Consider the following 15,702-nt stretch of genomic DNA (forward strand, 5'->3'; position numbering starts at 1 on the left):
GCTATAAGCACAGCTACTCGGGAGGCTGCGGCAGGAGAATCGCTTGAACCCAGCGGGGTGGAGGTTGCAGTGAGCCGAGGTGGAGCCACTGCACTCCAGCCTGGGAGACAGAACAAGACTGTCTCAAAAAAAATAAAATAAAATAAAAAAATGTGCTTTTAGTTTGCAAGAGTTGTGTGCCTAGGACTTCCCTTGCCCAGTTCAGCTACTTTTCACTAGTTTGGGAACCTGGAAGAAGGGAGTGGAAAGATGAATAATCTAGATGCTCACTATATTGTTGAGGGCTTTTTTTTTTTTTTTTTGAGACAGGGTCTGTTGCCGAGGCTAGAGTGCAGTGGTTCAATCACAGCTCATTGCAGTCTCGAACTCCTGGGTTCAAGCGATCCTCCCATCTCAGCCTCCCAAACAGCTGGGACTACAGGTGTACAAGACCACACCTGGCTAATGAAAAACTTTTTTTTTGGTAGAGATTGGGTCTGGCCATGTTGCCCAGGCTGGTCTTGAACTCCTGACCTCAAGCATTCCTTCCACCTCAGCCTCCCAAAGTGATGGGATTACAGATGTGAGCCACCGCACCCAACCAAGGGGTTGATTTTTATGTTGCTTTTTAAATCAAGTCCACTTTTTTTTTTTTTTTTTTGAGACGGAGTCTCACTCTGTCACCCAGGCTGGAGTGCAGTGGTGCAATCTCGGCTCACTGCAAGCTCTGCCTCCCGGGTTCACGCCATTCTCCTGCCTCAGCCTCCTGAATAGCTGGAACTACAGGCGCCCGCCACCACACCCAGCTAATTGTTTTTTTGTATTTTTAGTGGAGACGGGGTTTCACTGTGTTAGCCAGGATGGTCTCGATCTCCTGACCTCATGATCCGCCCATCTCAGCCTCCCAAAGTGCTGGGATTACAGGCGTGAGCCACCGCGCCCAGCCAGCCCACTTTTTTTTTTTTTATTTTATTTTTTTTTTTTTTGAGATGGAGGCTCGTTCTGTCGCCCAGGCTAGAATGCAATGGCGCGATCTCGGCTCACTGCAACCTCCACCTCCTGGGTTCAAGCGGTTCTCCCACCTCAGCCTCCCCAGTAGCTGGGATTACAGGAACCCACCATCATGCCTGGCTAATTTTTGTATTTTTGTAGAGGCGGGGTTTCACCATGTTGGCCAGGCTGGTCTTGAACTCCTGACCTCAGGTGATCTGCCCACCTTAGCCTCCCAAAGTGCTGGGATTACAGGCGTTGAGCCACCGTGCCCGGCCGACACGTTCTTAGATTATTAGAGACATGCTCCCAAGCAAACGTCAGTCAGAGACACACATTTCATACAGGGCAGAATAATTTCAAAGTTTGGCTATTTTAATTCAATTTCATTGTTCAAGGTAGTATGGGTATATTAAGTGGTTCATTTCCCTCCTGAAGAAAACAACTTCTGTCTGATGTGATTTTGTGAAATTCAAACATGACTCTGACTGTTTTAAAAAAAAAACAAACCATTTTCTTTACATATCTTGGTAAGATTTTTTTTTTCTGGGACTTTTTTTTTTAAACCTTCAAGTAGTTTGGAAACATTTGCCTATTTGCTCATTCCTCTGGGCACAGCCTTTCAGAGCATTTATCCCACCTGTGCTGAAAAATATGTTTTCCCAGGTGGTGGTGGGGCCACTATGGATAGACAGGATCACAGAGAAATGAGGAGTGAGCGAGCTTTGTAAACTACTTCTAATTCTCTTCATTAGTATGCTATGATCCACCCCAGCTTCTGCAAGGTCAGACATGCAAGACAAGTACTTGGCCAAAACAGCAGGATTCTAACTAGTGTAAAAATAGATTTTAAATAAAATAGAATCTCTATAGGAAAGAGAATTAGGTTATGCTTTACATTCCCACTCTTAAGATATCTGTATATATAAGTCCAAGAGAGACTCAAACAGTTGGTCTGCCCTAAGTAAAAATTAAGAATGTCTGAGTACATTCATTTTGCAACATTACAGGTAAGGTTTTTTGGGAAATGCTGCAGTACATCTCACAAAAACGGATGGTGATTAGTGATACAGTTGATGTGCTAACAAGTAACACGTAAGACATTTAGGTCAAAGGGGATGAGGCCTAATTACAGGCTAAAAACCTATTCTGAAATGTGATCATTTGAAAACCTGTGGCTAATTATAAAGCAAAAACCAAAACCTCTTGTTTAACAATACATCTTACTAACCTATCCCTCTACCTCTTCAAGAAACTAAATTCCAACACAGGTCTTATTTTAAGTTTGCTCAATTACTGCAGGTTATGAATTATTTGACATTTATGGTTCCAGAGAGAGTACACAGCCCCTCTGTTGGCCCACACAAGCGTTATATGACTGTTCTAAAGGGGGCTCTGTTGAAATTCTAATTTTAGGATTTAGAAACAGCCTTTGGTTATATCTTGAAAGCATAATTGAAAATCTGCCCAAGCTCCCTCTAGCTGCAACCTGAACATGCAGCCCAATATTTTGTAAACATTTAGAAAATACTAAACCCAACAAAATACACAATTAGCTAGTCAGAGGCCTCACTCTACATTTTCACATGGATGAGAAATCTCCCCACTTAGTCTTGCTAGATGCTAGGATATCCACTCTGAGATTTGAGTTTGGGAACAGCCATTAAGCCTCCTCCTTAATTGCAGTTCATAATGACGTATGAAGTCACCAAAAATAAACAGTGGAGCTGCCCCCATTTTTCCTACACCGAGTCTACCCAATGTGCCCCGGGTTGTTTGTTTTTCCTGGCTAGCCCCAGAGCAAGAAGAGATGACTGCTGGTAAAGAACCAGGGCCTGGTTTACTACCAGGCCTCTTTTCAGATAACATTCAAGCAATTCTTCCGCTCCCCAGAGGAAGGGGGAGATGATAATGATATGACACTATTGCTAGGGAATTTTCATAACTCCTTAGTAGCCAATGGAAACCTCTCTTTAAAGCAGCTGTTATGACCTCAGAGAGGTTTGGTGCTTTAGTGCTAGATAACCTTACCTTTGAGGTTACAAGAAATAACTTAACATCTTAAACCTACCCCAGAACTGAATGTCAAATACACCAACTCCATAAATACAACGGAAAAATACACAGCAGAGTTGGGGCTTCTACCAAGCAGGAAGGCAAAATGGTCATTAGAATGTCTGAGGTTAGTGAACTCTTAAGACCTTTTCAAACGCAGCGCCTTTCTATCAGCTCTCCAGTCAGCACCCTCTACATTCACTATATCACACACTAGCAAATGAAAGAGCCAAACAACTGTGGCTTGATCCTCGCTTGTAGTTATTAGGGCCCAGCCTCACATTTAGCTGAAGGTCCAGCACACCCTCACAGTGTCAGGGAGAACAGTCTCAGGGACGTCTGTTGCCCTGAAGGTCACTTGCCCCTCTTGCTGCGGCCCTTCCTGGAGGGCAACTTCCCACTGCCCCCCGAAGAGGCAGGGCTCGAGGCTGAGGCCATGGCGATGTTGATCTGTCCCTCCTGGATTTCCTGCCGGGTCTCGGCAGGCAGATGGTTGATCTTCTGCTGTGTCTCCAGGTAGAACATGACATCACGCAGCTGCTCCTGGATCTCGGTGATCTGCAGATCTTTTTGGTCACAGGTCTCTTTCAACACCCTCTCCTCCTCTTTTAGCTTGTTCTGAAGGAGGACTTGGTTGGCTCGCAAACACTTGTTCATTTCCTGCTCCTCTTTGAGCTCGTTGGTGAGTTTGGCCACTTTTGTGTTTAGCTGAGTGCACCTTTTGAAAAACAAAGGAAGACAAAAGCACATTTTTCATTTGCTGACACAGTCCCCTTTCTGCTCTGGGATTGAACAGAGTAACCATGACCTCAGAATCCCTTTAGGACAGACCACTTTCTCCCATGGTGAGGGAGTCTGGTTTGCTGCCATCGCAGTCAGCTACGCAAAGCAAGAATTTTGCTCTACTTAACACAAGTGTATTTTTTTTTTTTTTTTTGAGACGGGGTTTCGCTCTTGTTGTCCAGGCTGGAATGCAATGGCACGATCTCAGCTCACTGCAACCTCCACCTCCTGGGTTCAAGCGATTCTCCTGCCTCAGCCTCCCAAGTAGCTGGGATTACAGGCACCTGCCACGATGCCTGGCTAATTTTTATATTTTTAATAGATACTGGGGTTTGGCATGTTGGCCAGGCTGGTCTTGAACTCCCAACCTCAGGTGATCCACCCGCTTCAGCCTTCCAAAGTACTGGGATTACAGGCATGAGGCACTGCGCCAGTCCACAAGTGTATCATTTATTTATTTATTTTTTGAGATGGAGTCTCACTCTGTTGCCCAGGCTGGAGTGCAGTGGTGTGATCTTGGCTTACTGCAACCTCAGCCGCTTGGGTTTAGGCGATTCTCTTGCCTCAACCTCCCAAGTAGCTGGGGTTACAGGCACCTGCCACTGTGCCCGGCTAATTTTTGTATTTTTAGTAGAGACGGGGTTCCACCATCTTGGCCAGGCTGGTCTTGAACTCCTGACCTTGTGATCCACCCACCTTGGCCTCCCAAAGTGCTGGGATTACAGATGTGAGCCACCGCGTCTAGCCCACAAATGTACTTTTAAGATACTTTTTTTTTTTTTTTTTTTGAGACGGAATCTTGCTCTGTCGCCCAGGCTGGAGTGCAGTGGTGCAATCTCGGCTCACTGCAAGCTCCGCCTCCCAGGTTCACGCCATTCTCCTGCCTCAGCCTCTCCGAGTAGCTGGGACTACAGGCGCCCGCCACCACGCCCGGCTAATTTTTTTGTATTTTTAGTAGAGATGGGGTTTCACCGTGGTCTCGATCTCCTGACCTCGTGATCCGCCCGCCTCGGCCTCCCAAAGTGCTGGGATTACAAGCGTGAGCCACCACGCCAGGCCTAAGACACTTTTTTTAAGCATCAGAAAGTTTTCAGTAGCAGAAACTATTCTGTGACTGATAGTAAAAATTCTACTGCTTCTTTGTTTTGCAGTCAGTGGTTAAATAGGTGACTTCAAGATGATAGCTGTGATAAGGAAGTTATGAGGAAAAGTGGCATTCTTGGAGAGTCAAGTACTCTGACTTCATTGCATTTGCTGACGGGGAAAAAAAGGGCACTTATTCTAACCAAAGGGCTTTAGACTTGGGAGTGCCCTATTCTTGATGTCCAGTCTTACTCATAAGTAAAGAATTGCAAATGAAACCACCATTTGAGGCCAGGTGCGTTGGCTCATGCTTGGAATCCCAGCACTCTGGGAGGCTGAGGCGAGAGGATCGCTTCAGCAAATGAAAGAGGAAATGAGTTCGAGACCAGCCTGAGCAACAAAGTAAGACCCTGTCTCTACAGAAAATCAAAAAAATTAGCCAGGTGCGGTGGCGTGCACCCGTGGTCCCAGATTTACAGGAGACTGAAGCTGGGGGATTGCTTGATCCCAGCAGGTCAAGGCTACAGTGAGCTATGTTCATGCTACTGCACTCCAGCCTGGGTGACAGAAAGAGGCCTTGTCTCAAACAAACAACCCATACCATCTGAGACCCAGTAGAGTGGCTCATGTCTGTAATCCCAGCACTATGGGAGGCAAAAGTGGGAGGGTCACTTTGAAACCAGCCTGGTCAACATAGCGAGACACCGTCTCTACAAAAGAAAAATTAAAAAAATTAGCTGGGTGTGGTGATGTGCACTTGTAGACCCAGCTACTTGGGAGGCTGAGGCAGAGGACTGCTTGAGCCCAGGAATTTGAGCCTGCAGTGGGCTGTGATTGCATCACTGCACTCCAGCTGGTCTGACAGAGTAAGACCCTGTCTCAAAAAAACAACAAAAAACAAAAACACTCACACACAAAAACCACGAACAAAAAAACCCCACTATTTGAGATACTATTTTTATGCATCAGAACACCCAAGAGCTGAGACATGAGAAAAGAGGCACTTACACACTAGCACTGCAGCATGAACTGGTATAAACTCTTTCGAAGACAACTTGGCAATATCTATAAAAACAAAAAATTTGGGCCAGGCACAGTGGCTCACGCCTGTTATCCCAGCACTTTGAGAGGCTGAGGAGGGTGGATCATGAGATCAGGGGTTCAACATCAGCCTGGCCAACATGGTGAAACTCCGTTTCTACTAAAAATACAAAAATTAGCCGGGTGTGGTTGCGTGTGCCTGTAATCCCAGCTACTCGGGAGGCTGAGGCAGGAGAATTGCTTGAACCCGAGAGGCGGAGGTTGCAGTGAGCTGAGATCGTGCCACTGCACTCCAGCCTGTGTGACAGAGCAAGATTCCGTCTCAAAATAAGTAAATAAATAAATAAATAAATAAACAAACAAAAAATTTGCATGCCCTTTGACACAGCTATTTTACTTCTAGGAATTTATACCATAGAATAGATATACTCAGGATTGGGCAAAAAGAGACATGGAGAAAGATGCTCATTACAGTATTGCTTATAGTAGTGTGAGATTTGACACAACTTGACACAATCAATAGGGACCTGGTCAAAATTATTATGGCAGGCCAGGTGCAGGGCTCATGCCTATAATCCCAGCATTTTCGGAGGCCAAGACAGGAGGATCACTTGAGGCCAAGAGTTCAAAACCAGCCTGGGCAATATGGCAAGACCCCGTCTCTACAAAAAAATTTTAAATTGGGCAGGCATGGTGGCACACACCTGTAGTCCTAGCTACTCAGGAAGCTCAGACTAGGAGGACCACTTGACCCCAGAAACTGGAGGTTGCAGTGAGCTATGATTCTGCCACTGTACTCTGGCCTAGGCAACACAGCAAGACCTTATTTCAACAACAACCACAACAACAAAAATCATTATGGTACATCCATACAATTAAATAGCATGCAGATGTTACAAAGATCAGGATAGATTTAGATGTGCTAGTATGAAAAAACATCCAAAAACATATTTAATCAAAGAGAATACCTAGATTCTATTTTTGCAGAGAAAAGATTATGCATGTGAGATATTTATGTTGGCAGAGCTAAACATTTAGAAGAATAAATATTCACTGGTGCTGGTTAATAATGGTTAACACTAGATAGCAGCAGAATCTAGGAGGTGAAAAAGAACTTCCAGTTTTGCAGGGTGTCGTGGCCCAAGCCTGTAATGGTAAAACAGTCTCTACAAAAAAATTAGCCAGAGGCCAGGCGCAGTGGCTCACGCCTGTAATCCCAGCACTTTGGCAGGCGGATCACCTGAGGTCGGGAGTTTGAGACCAGCCTGACCAACATGGAGAAAACCTGTTTCTACTAAAAATACAAAATTAGCCAGGCATGGTGGCGCATGCCTGTAATTCCAGCTACTCGGGAGGCTGAGGCGGGAGAATCACTTGAACTCCGGAGGCAGAGGTTGCGGTGAGCCGAGATCACACCATTGCAGCCCGGGCAACAAGAGAGAAACTCCGTCTCAAAAAAAAAAAAAAAAAAAGAAAAAAAGAAAAAAAAATTAGCTAGGGGTGGTGGTGCACAGCTGTAGTCCAGCTACTTGGGAGGCTGAGGCAGGAGGATCACCTGAGCCTAGGGAGGTGGAAGATGTAGTGAGCTGGCCAAACACAGTGGCTCACGCCTGTAATCCCAGCACTTTGGGAGGCCGAGGTGGGCGGATCATGAGGTCAAGAGATTGAGACCACCCTGGCCAACATGGTGAAACCCCATCTCTACTAAAAATACAAAAATTAGCTGGGTGTGGTGGCGTGCTCCTGTAGTCCTAGCTACTCGGGAGGCTGAGGCAGGAGAGTCACTTGAATCTGGGAGGTGGAGGTTGCAGTGAGCTGAGATCGTGCCACTGTACTCCAGCCTATTGCGCCACTGCACTCGAGCCTGGCGACAGAGCAAGACTCCGTTTAAAAAAAAAAGATGGGCCGGGCACGGTGGCTCACGCCTATAATCCAAGCACTTTGGGAGGCCGAAGCAGGTGGATCATGAGGTCAGGAGATCAAGACCATCTGGCTAACACGGTGAAACCCCATTTCTACTAAAAATACAAAAAAATTAGCCGGGCGTGGTGGTGGATGCCTGTAGTCCCAGCTATTGGGAGGCTGAGGCAGGAGAATGGCGTGAACCTGGGAGGCGGAGCTTGCAGTGAGCCGAGATCGCGCCACTGCACTCCAGCCTGGGCGACAGAGCAAGACTCCGTTTCAAGGAAAAAAAAAAAAAAAGATGTAGTGAGCTAAGGTTGTGCCACTGTACTCCAGGGAAAGACCCTGTCTCAAAAAAAAAAAAACCAAAAAAAAACCCATCCAGTTTTTACTTTGTATTCTTTAACACAGTTGTTCAATTTGTTAGGGTGCTGAAAGTATAGGGTAATTTTTAATTTTTACTTCTATTAATTTTGTAGTGTTGTTTTTACAATAGCTTAACAAAATTTTATTTTTGTTGAGACAGGGTCTCGCTGTTGCCCAGGCTGCAGTGCAGTGGTGAGATGTTGGCTCACTGCAGCTTCTGCTTCCCAGACTCATGTGATCCTCCTACCTCAGCCTCCTGAGTAGCAGGGACTACAGGTATGCGCCACCATACCCAGCTCATTTTTGTATTTTTAGTGGAGAAGGGGTTTTACCATGTTGTCCAGGCTGGTCTTGAATTCCTGGGCTCAAGCAACCTGCCTGCCTCAGCCTCCCAAAGTGCTGGGATTACAGGCGTAAGCCACCATGCCTGGCTGGTAATTTCAATCAGTAGCAACTATCTTCCCAAATAACAGTAAATAAGGAATGTTATCGCCATGCTGTTCATGAGTTTTTTGCTCCATATTCAACATCTCTTGCCTTTAACTCCTGCCCAAGGCCACAGCATAGAACATCTCCAGCTTAGACACAGTCTCCTTCCCAACTGCCAGTTCTCAGCCACAATGGCTCAAAGAAGCCAAAGGCTCTGGATGGAAGAAAATTGCTTTTCACAGGCAAAAATGGAAGATATCTGTACACACTGCAAGTGCACAGACATCAGAAGAGAGCACTGCATTCCACATGGCATCCATCTGGTATGAAACCCCGCATTTTTTAATAAACGAGAAGCCTGTTCCATATATAGGGAGACTCCTGAAAACCTGGTGATACATATATTTGAAAATGAGGGTGTTTCCATAGGAATGAAAGAAACTGTCTGTTTATAGAGCCTGTTACAACAGAATAGACCAATTATACCTACTTTCTTTCCACAGACTGCTTTTCTTTTAGGAGATCATTTAGTTTGTGCTCTAGATTATCACACTTCTCAATTGTTTCTTTAAACTTGGTCTTCATGTTGTTAATCTGAAAGAGCAAAGAGAAATCAGATTCATTTCACAAAGGTAATGTGGTGTGCTTTTTGGGACTATCATCATATTTTTCCCCCCCAATCATCTGTATATAACTTTGACAAACCAAAATTAGAAAACGTGAGATATGGCAGTTTCCAGGCAGGGAAAAAAAATAAAGAAAAGGTGAGGTAATCATTTGAAAGAATTTCCATAATAGGATTAAAAATGCCGGGAAATCTTTTTTTTTCTTTTTTTTGAGCCGGAGTCTCGCTCTGTCATCCAGGCTGGAGTGCAGTGGGATGATCTTGGCTCACTGCAAGCTCCGCCTCTTGGGTTCAAGCAATTCTCCTGCCTCAGCCTCCCAAGTAGCTGGGACTACAGGCACTTGCCACCACGCCTGGCTAATTTTTGTATTTTTAGTAGAGACAGGGTTTCACCATGTTGGCCAGGCTGGTCTCGAACTCCTGACCTCAGGTGATCCACCTGCCTCGGCCTCCCAAAATGCTGGGATTATAGGCGTGAGCCACTGCGCCCGGCCTAATTTTTGTATTTTTTAGTAGAGATGCCATGTTGGCCAGGCTGGTCTCAAACTCCTAACCTCAAGTGATCGGCTTGCCTCGGCCTCCCAAAGTGCTGGGATTACAGGCATGAGCCACTGCGCCTGACCTAATTTTTGTATTTTTTGTAGAGACAAACATTGGTAATCTAAGAAACTTGTGACAGTTGACTCTAGTCGTTTATTTTTTCCTATTCACAATATTTTTTTCATGTATCATGAAGCCACATGGAATACAGGCAGTCCATGTTCTTTTGAGTCTATTTATAAAAACAATATACATAGACTAATTCATATTACACAGCCTTAAAAACATAAGAGAATTAAAAAATTCTGATGTATATCAGATGGCAGCCATCCTAGCGCAGAGTACGTTGGAGTCTGGCTAGGTAGTTCCTGGATCCACTCCTGTATGAAGATCTGCGAACTTGGGAATTTCCTCAACTCCACTGGTCTAAGGACACTAGCAAAAGATTTGGTGGGAAGGCAAAGTCGGGAGGCTGGGTGAACCACAAGGCAATATAACAGGAACTGAAAGTGGCTGAGAATTTAAGTCATACAGCCCAGGGATCAGCTAGACCTTTCTTTTTAATCATTTTCCATACAGCCTGCCTAGCAAGTCTCTAATAGCACTAGCTTTAATAATAATAATAATAATAATAATAATAGTAATAGGCTGGGCACGGTAGCTCACGCCTGTAATCCCGGCACTTTGGGAGGCCGAGATGGGTGGATCACGAGGTCAGGAGTTCGAGACCAGCCTGGCCAAGATGGTGAAAGCCCGTCTCTACTAAAAATACAAACATTAGTCGGGCACAGTGGCAGGCACCTGTAATCCCAGCTACTCGTTAGGCTGAGGCAGGGAGCAGCTTGAACCAGGGAGGTGGAGATTGCAGTGAGCCAAGATCACACCACTGCACTCTAGCCTGGGAGACAGAGCAAGAGTCTATCACAAAAAAATATAATACAATACAATAAAAATAAATGTTTTGTTCAAATTAACTTTATAGCCAACCTCCATTGGAAGAATATGGAAGAGAGATTTCTTTCTTTCTTTCTTTTTTTTTTTTTTGAGACAGAGTCTTGTTTTGTCACCCAGGCTGGAGTGCAGTGGCGCTATCTTGGCTCACTGCAACCTCCAACTCCCGGGTTCAAGCGATTCTCCTGCCTCAGCCTCCTGGCACTACAGGTGCATGCCACCACACCCAGCTAATTTTTGTATTTTTAGTAGAGACAGGGTTTCACCATATTGGCCAGGCTGGTCTTGAACTCCTTACCTCATGATCTGCCCACCTCGGCCTCCCAAAGTGCTAGGATTACAGGCATGAGCCAACACGCCCGGCTGGAAGAGAGATTTCTAAATGTTCTTCTATGTCATAAAAATCAAAATAGCTTTAAAATCGCTCAAATTCTAGTTAGGTATTAATTTTCTCTTCAATATTATTTTAAAATAACAGAGCACTAGATCCTTTTGAAATTTTCTTCTAAACTGACTCCTGTCAGTTTAAGGAAGTTGAAAAGGACAGAAATTACTATCATAAGGAACCAAACTGTACATGTCTTGGACAGTAAAGATACTTAAGCCAAACACATTTAAATCAAGATGAAAATATAAAGGTAACCCTAAAAAGGTTTGTTTGTTTTTTGAGACGGAGTCTTGCTCTGTCGCCCAGGCTGGAGTGCAGTGGCGCAATCTCGGCTCACTGCAAACTCCGCCTCCTGGGTTCACGCCATTCTCCTGCCTCAGCCACCTGGAGGAGTAGCTGGGAATATGGGCACCCGCCACCATGTCCAGCTAATTTTTTGTATTTTTAGTACAGACGGGGTTTCACCGTGTTAGCCAGGATGGTCTCGATCTCCTCACCTTGTGATATGCCTGCCTCGGCCTCCCAAAGTGTTGGTGTTACAGGCATGAGCCACTGTACCTGGCCAAAAAGGTTTTTAATATTGCTACAGACAAATGTTAACAACGATTTAAATTAGTGCTTATTAAAACATTTCTGGTCCAGTGCCATGGCTAGCACCTGTAATCCCAGCCCTTTGGGAGGGCTGTGGCAGAAGGTTTGTTTGAGCCCAGGAGTTGGAGATCAGCCTGGGCAACATAATAAGATTCCCTCATCTCTCTCTCTCTCTTTTTTTTTTTTGAGATGGCGTCTCGCTCTGTTGCCCAGGCTGGAATGCAGTGGCGCGATCTCAGCTCACTGCAACTTCTGCCTCCCTGTTCAAGTGATTCTCTTGCCTCAGCCTCCTAAGTAGCTGGGACTACAGGCACGTGCCACCATGCCTGGCTAATTTTTTGTATTTTTAGTAGAGATGGGATTTCACCGTGTTAGCCAGGATGGTCTCGATTTCTTGACCTCGTGATCCGCCCGTCTCGGCCTCCCAAAGTGCTGGGAATTATAGGCGTGATCCACTGTGCCCGGCCGACCCCCTGATCTGAATAAAATTTTTTTTTTAAATCAGCCAGGCACAGTGGCACCCTCCTGTGGTCCCAGCTACTAGAGAGACTGAGGTGGGAGGATCGCTTGAGCATGATGGGCTGAGCCTGAGGCTGCAGTGAGCTGTAACGGTGCCACTACATTCTAGCCTGGGCAACAGAGTGAGATCTTATCTCAAAAAACAAATGAAAAATTCTGACCATTAGCCCACAGTAAGAAACACCCATGACACACACAAAAGTGAAATGAGTTTCATAAAACAATATTAATTGTACTACACCCTAATATTTCTATCTACACTATTTTATCTAATAAAAATGCTAGTTGTGGTCCACCAAACTCATTTTACAATCCACAGCTGGAAAAATACTGATTAAAATGGAGCTAGACATCCACAAGCAAAGATATACTTTCAGAGGAGTTCACCTTACAACTGCCTCTGCCTACCATGTGTTCTTCATACATGGCCATGAAAACTAAGAGCCTTTGAGTGTCTGTGAGCTTCATCGTATAGAATAGGCTCTGCTCACATGCTATAATAACGGCACTACCTAAGGCACTGGGGGAAAGAAACAGTGTTTATAACTGAAGCCCACAATGAATTTCAAACTTGATCCACACCCCTCCTCCACATCAACAAGAGGCCCACAAACAATCTCTGTCAGTGAGACCGGACGGGTTACTGTTTCTCCCTGAACATGTTCTACTGCTGGGGGTGCTAACGGACAAGGGACTGGCCAAAAGGAGGACCGTGGCGGAACAAAAGGCTTGCATCATCCATTAACTTATGGATAAACGACATTTGTTACCAGAAAACAAAAGCATCCTTTCAAGCACCCCAAGGATTTTATTTAGAGCTGCTCTGGCTTCCATTTTACCCTGACCCAAAAGCAAACGTGAGTTTCAGTGTTTCGTTCTCCTGCCCCTTGACTTTTCATTGGCATGTTTTAGGGAATGCAGTTAATCCTAAAGAATCCTAGAGAGCAGAGAGAATTCTGAGCTTAGCTCTCAAGGATCTGGATGAAGCACTTGAGATAGTCACACTGGTATATCCCGTGGAAAAACCCATGAGTGCAGCTGCAGCGGAGCTGCCAATGCACTTCCCATGAGCCAAATTCACAGTACACGGCAGCGACCTGCGCTCTGCTCCATCGAGAGCATTGGGAGGCAGTCCTCCCTGCACATACTCTAATCAAGCCCTATTCAGAACTGGTAAAGTCAAGTGACCTTGAGTGCCTCTGGAAGGGCACGTGCATTGACTAGAAGGCTCTTGTAAGAATTTCATCAATAACTTTTAACTGCAGATCATTTTAAAACTGACTTTTTTTTTTTTTTTTTTTTTGAGACAGAGTCTCGGTCTGTTGCTCAGGCTGGAGTGCAGTGGTGCAATCTTGGCTCACTGCAACCTCTGCCTCCTGGGCTCCAGCAATTCTCCTGCCTCAGCCTCCTGAGTAGCTGGGATTACAGGCGCCTGCCATCACGCCCGACCAATTTCTGTATTTTCAGTAGAGATTGGGTTTCGCCATGTTGGCCAGGCTGGCCTCAAACTCCTGACCTCAAGTGATCTGCCTCCCTCGGCCTCCCAAAGTGCTGGGATTACAGGTGTGAGCCACTACACCTGGCCTAAAGCTGATGGTAAGCATTAATTTTTACAAACCTTGATTTTGCCCACTTACGGCATATCCAGAAACTGGGGCCCATGGCCCTGCCTGCTAAGCTCCAGGATCTTCCTAGCCACCTCAGAGGTGGGCCCCAAACCCAGCTCTGTACTGCCTATCTGAAGGCCCAAGGATAGGTGGGGACTCACAAAGTTACTAATCATTGAGAAATTCTACAAGATTTTATTTCATACTAAGGGAATCACTGAATTACAAACACTGTCCCTAGGTCCAAAGAAAGGTTCTTAGAGCCATAATTATATACAATTATACGCAGGTGCTTACTAGTTTTCAGACTACCTTCTTTGGAAGTCACAGGGTTCCTTGCACATACTGGAGACAGAGCTCTGGGCTTTCCATCTGAGTTTCCACCAAGATCACACCACTTTTTAATTTTGCTAAAGTAGTGAATGGCATCTTTTTTAAAGGACTATTTTGTTAAAATTTGAAAACTGCTGCCCTAGAACTTCAGGGTGAATATCTCTGCCCAATTTTATTTCCTTCCATTTAGAAAGGCTCTGCGCCATTTCATTGCCTTAGAAGTTCATGTTTAGCTCCCAAAGGCAGCAGTTCCCAAGTGCCTGACTCAAATGACAAACCCTCATGTAGACACTTGTATGTTTTTAGTGGAACTTCACAAGGCATTAGAAAACCACATTGAGGTTAAAAAAAAAAAAAAAGCAAACAAAACCCCCTAAGACTCCAAATTATCAAAACAATCAAGCCTTTAAATCCAAAGTTTCCTTTTAGTGGCAAAACAGTTCTCCACTTATTACCCGCCTGAGAAGGGAAGATGGTAAGATTCCTCTTTCCCTGTACTCTGCCTTCCACACCCCCCATCAGAGTGCCCTGCCATGTGTCATTTCAGCAGTCACCAAACCAAACAGACTTACTTCCTCTGCTGTGTCCTTCTCTATCCGAACTATCTTGTTTTCCCAGTAGATTCGCTGAGATTCCAGCTGGCTTGTTAGTAAATATGAATACTAGAAACATAAAGAATAAAGACCAAAATATAAGTCATTGTTGTCAGTCTCTGAAATCCAATTTAAAAATCTGATCTTTAATGATCCACAGAAAACTAAAACTAACCAACAGAATGTATATTTACACCCTGGTTCTACTCTACTCAATATATACTGGACCAGGGGACACAAATGACATTATGCTTCTGTCCTCCTGGGGCTTACAATCTAGTCAGAATAAATGTACTTATAAAAAATTTTATTCTGGTCAAGCTGACTTTAAGAAGAACCACAGTGGTTTTAAATCTATGTGTAACTCAAATAAACTTACCTGTCTCCCTGACCCCATGAAGCAGTCCTGTCCCATCCTGTCCCACCCAGCACTAGAGTCAGGCACCCCCTCTCAGCTCCCTTAGCACTGTGCTTATCAGTAACAGCACTCAGGACAGCAGCACTTCATCACCAGTTTACCTGCCTGTCTCCCTGACTGGACTGTGAACTCTTCGAAAGTGAGGGTTATATCTCTACTGCTGTATCTCCAGTGCTTGGCACATGGTGGATGTCAAGAACTGTTTGCTGCATGACTGCCTGAATGAATGAACAGTGCTGTGTAACCACAGGGAAGGGACAGATGGTGTAGGACAGTAAGATCTGAGAGAAGGCGAGATTTGAGAGGGTGCTGACAGATAGGAGGAGAACAGATAAAGACAGAGATCCGAGTCCAGAGAACTACTTGACCAAGACAGAGCTGTGGACATTAGAATCTCTTCAGAAATGAATGAGTAACATTAATGAGGTACTGGTGTGCTGGGTTAGGAGATATGGCGCCAGTGGAAGGCTTTGGGGTATTATAATATTGACAAATATGGGCAATGGGGA

The 15,702-nt window shown here is 45.0% G+C and overlaps 1 protein-coding gene across 3 annotated transcripts in view; it reads right to left on the bottom strand.

The window, feature by feature from the left end:
• Positions 1–1,323: 1,323 nt before the first annotated feature.
• Positions 1,324–15,702, bottom strand: part of BRAP (BRCA1 associated protein) — a 44,317-nt gene continuing 29,938 nt past the window's right edge. For all 3 annotated transcript variants that reach the window (XM_055238713.2, XM_063614467.1, XM_055238714.2), the window contains 3 exons: positions 14,755–14,844; positions 9,119–9,222; positions 1,324–3,742 (listed from right to left, as the gene is read on the bottom strand). In XM_055238713.2, coding sequence (XP_055094688.1) covers positions 3,379–3,742; positions 9,119–9,222; positions 14,755–14,844 — 558 coding nt within the window. In that variant the 3' untranslated portion in view covers positions 1,324–3,378. The remainder of the gene's footprint in view (positions 3,743–9,118; positions 9,223–14,754; positions 14,845–15,702) is intronic.

Source organism: Symphalangus syndactylus, chromosome 13 (assembly GCF_028878055.3).
Source record: "Symphalangus syndactylus isolate Jambi chromosome 13, NHGRI_mSymSyn1-v2.1_pri, whole genome shotgun sequence".
Lineage (NCBI taxonomy): Eukaryota > Metazoa > Chordata > Mammalia > Primates > Hylobatidae > Symphalangus > Symphalangus syndactylus.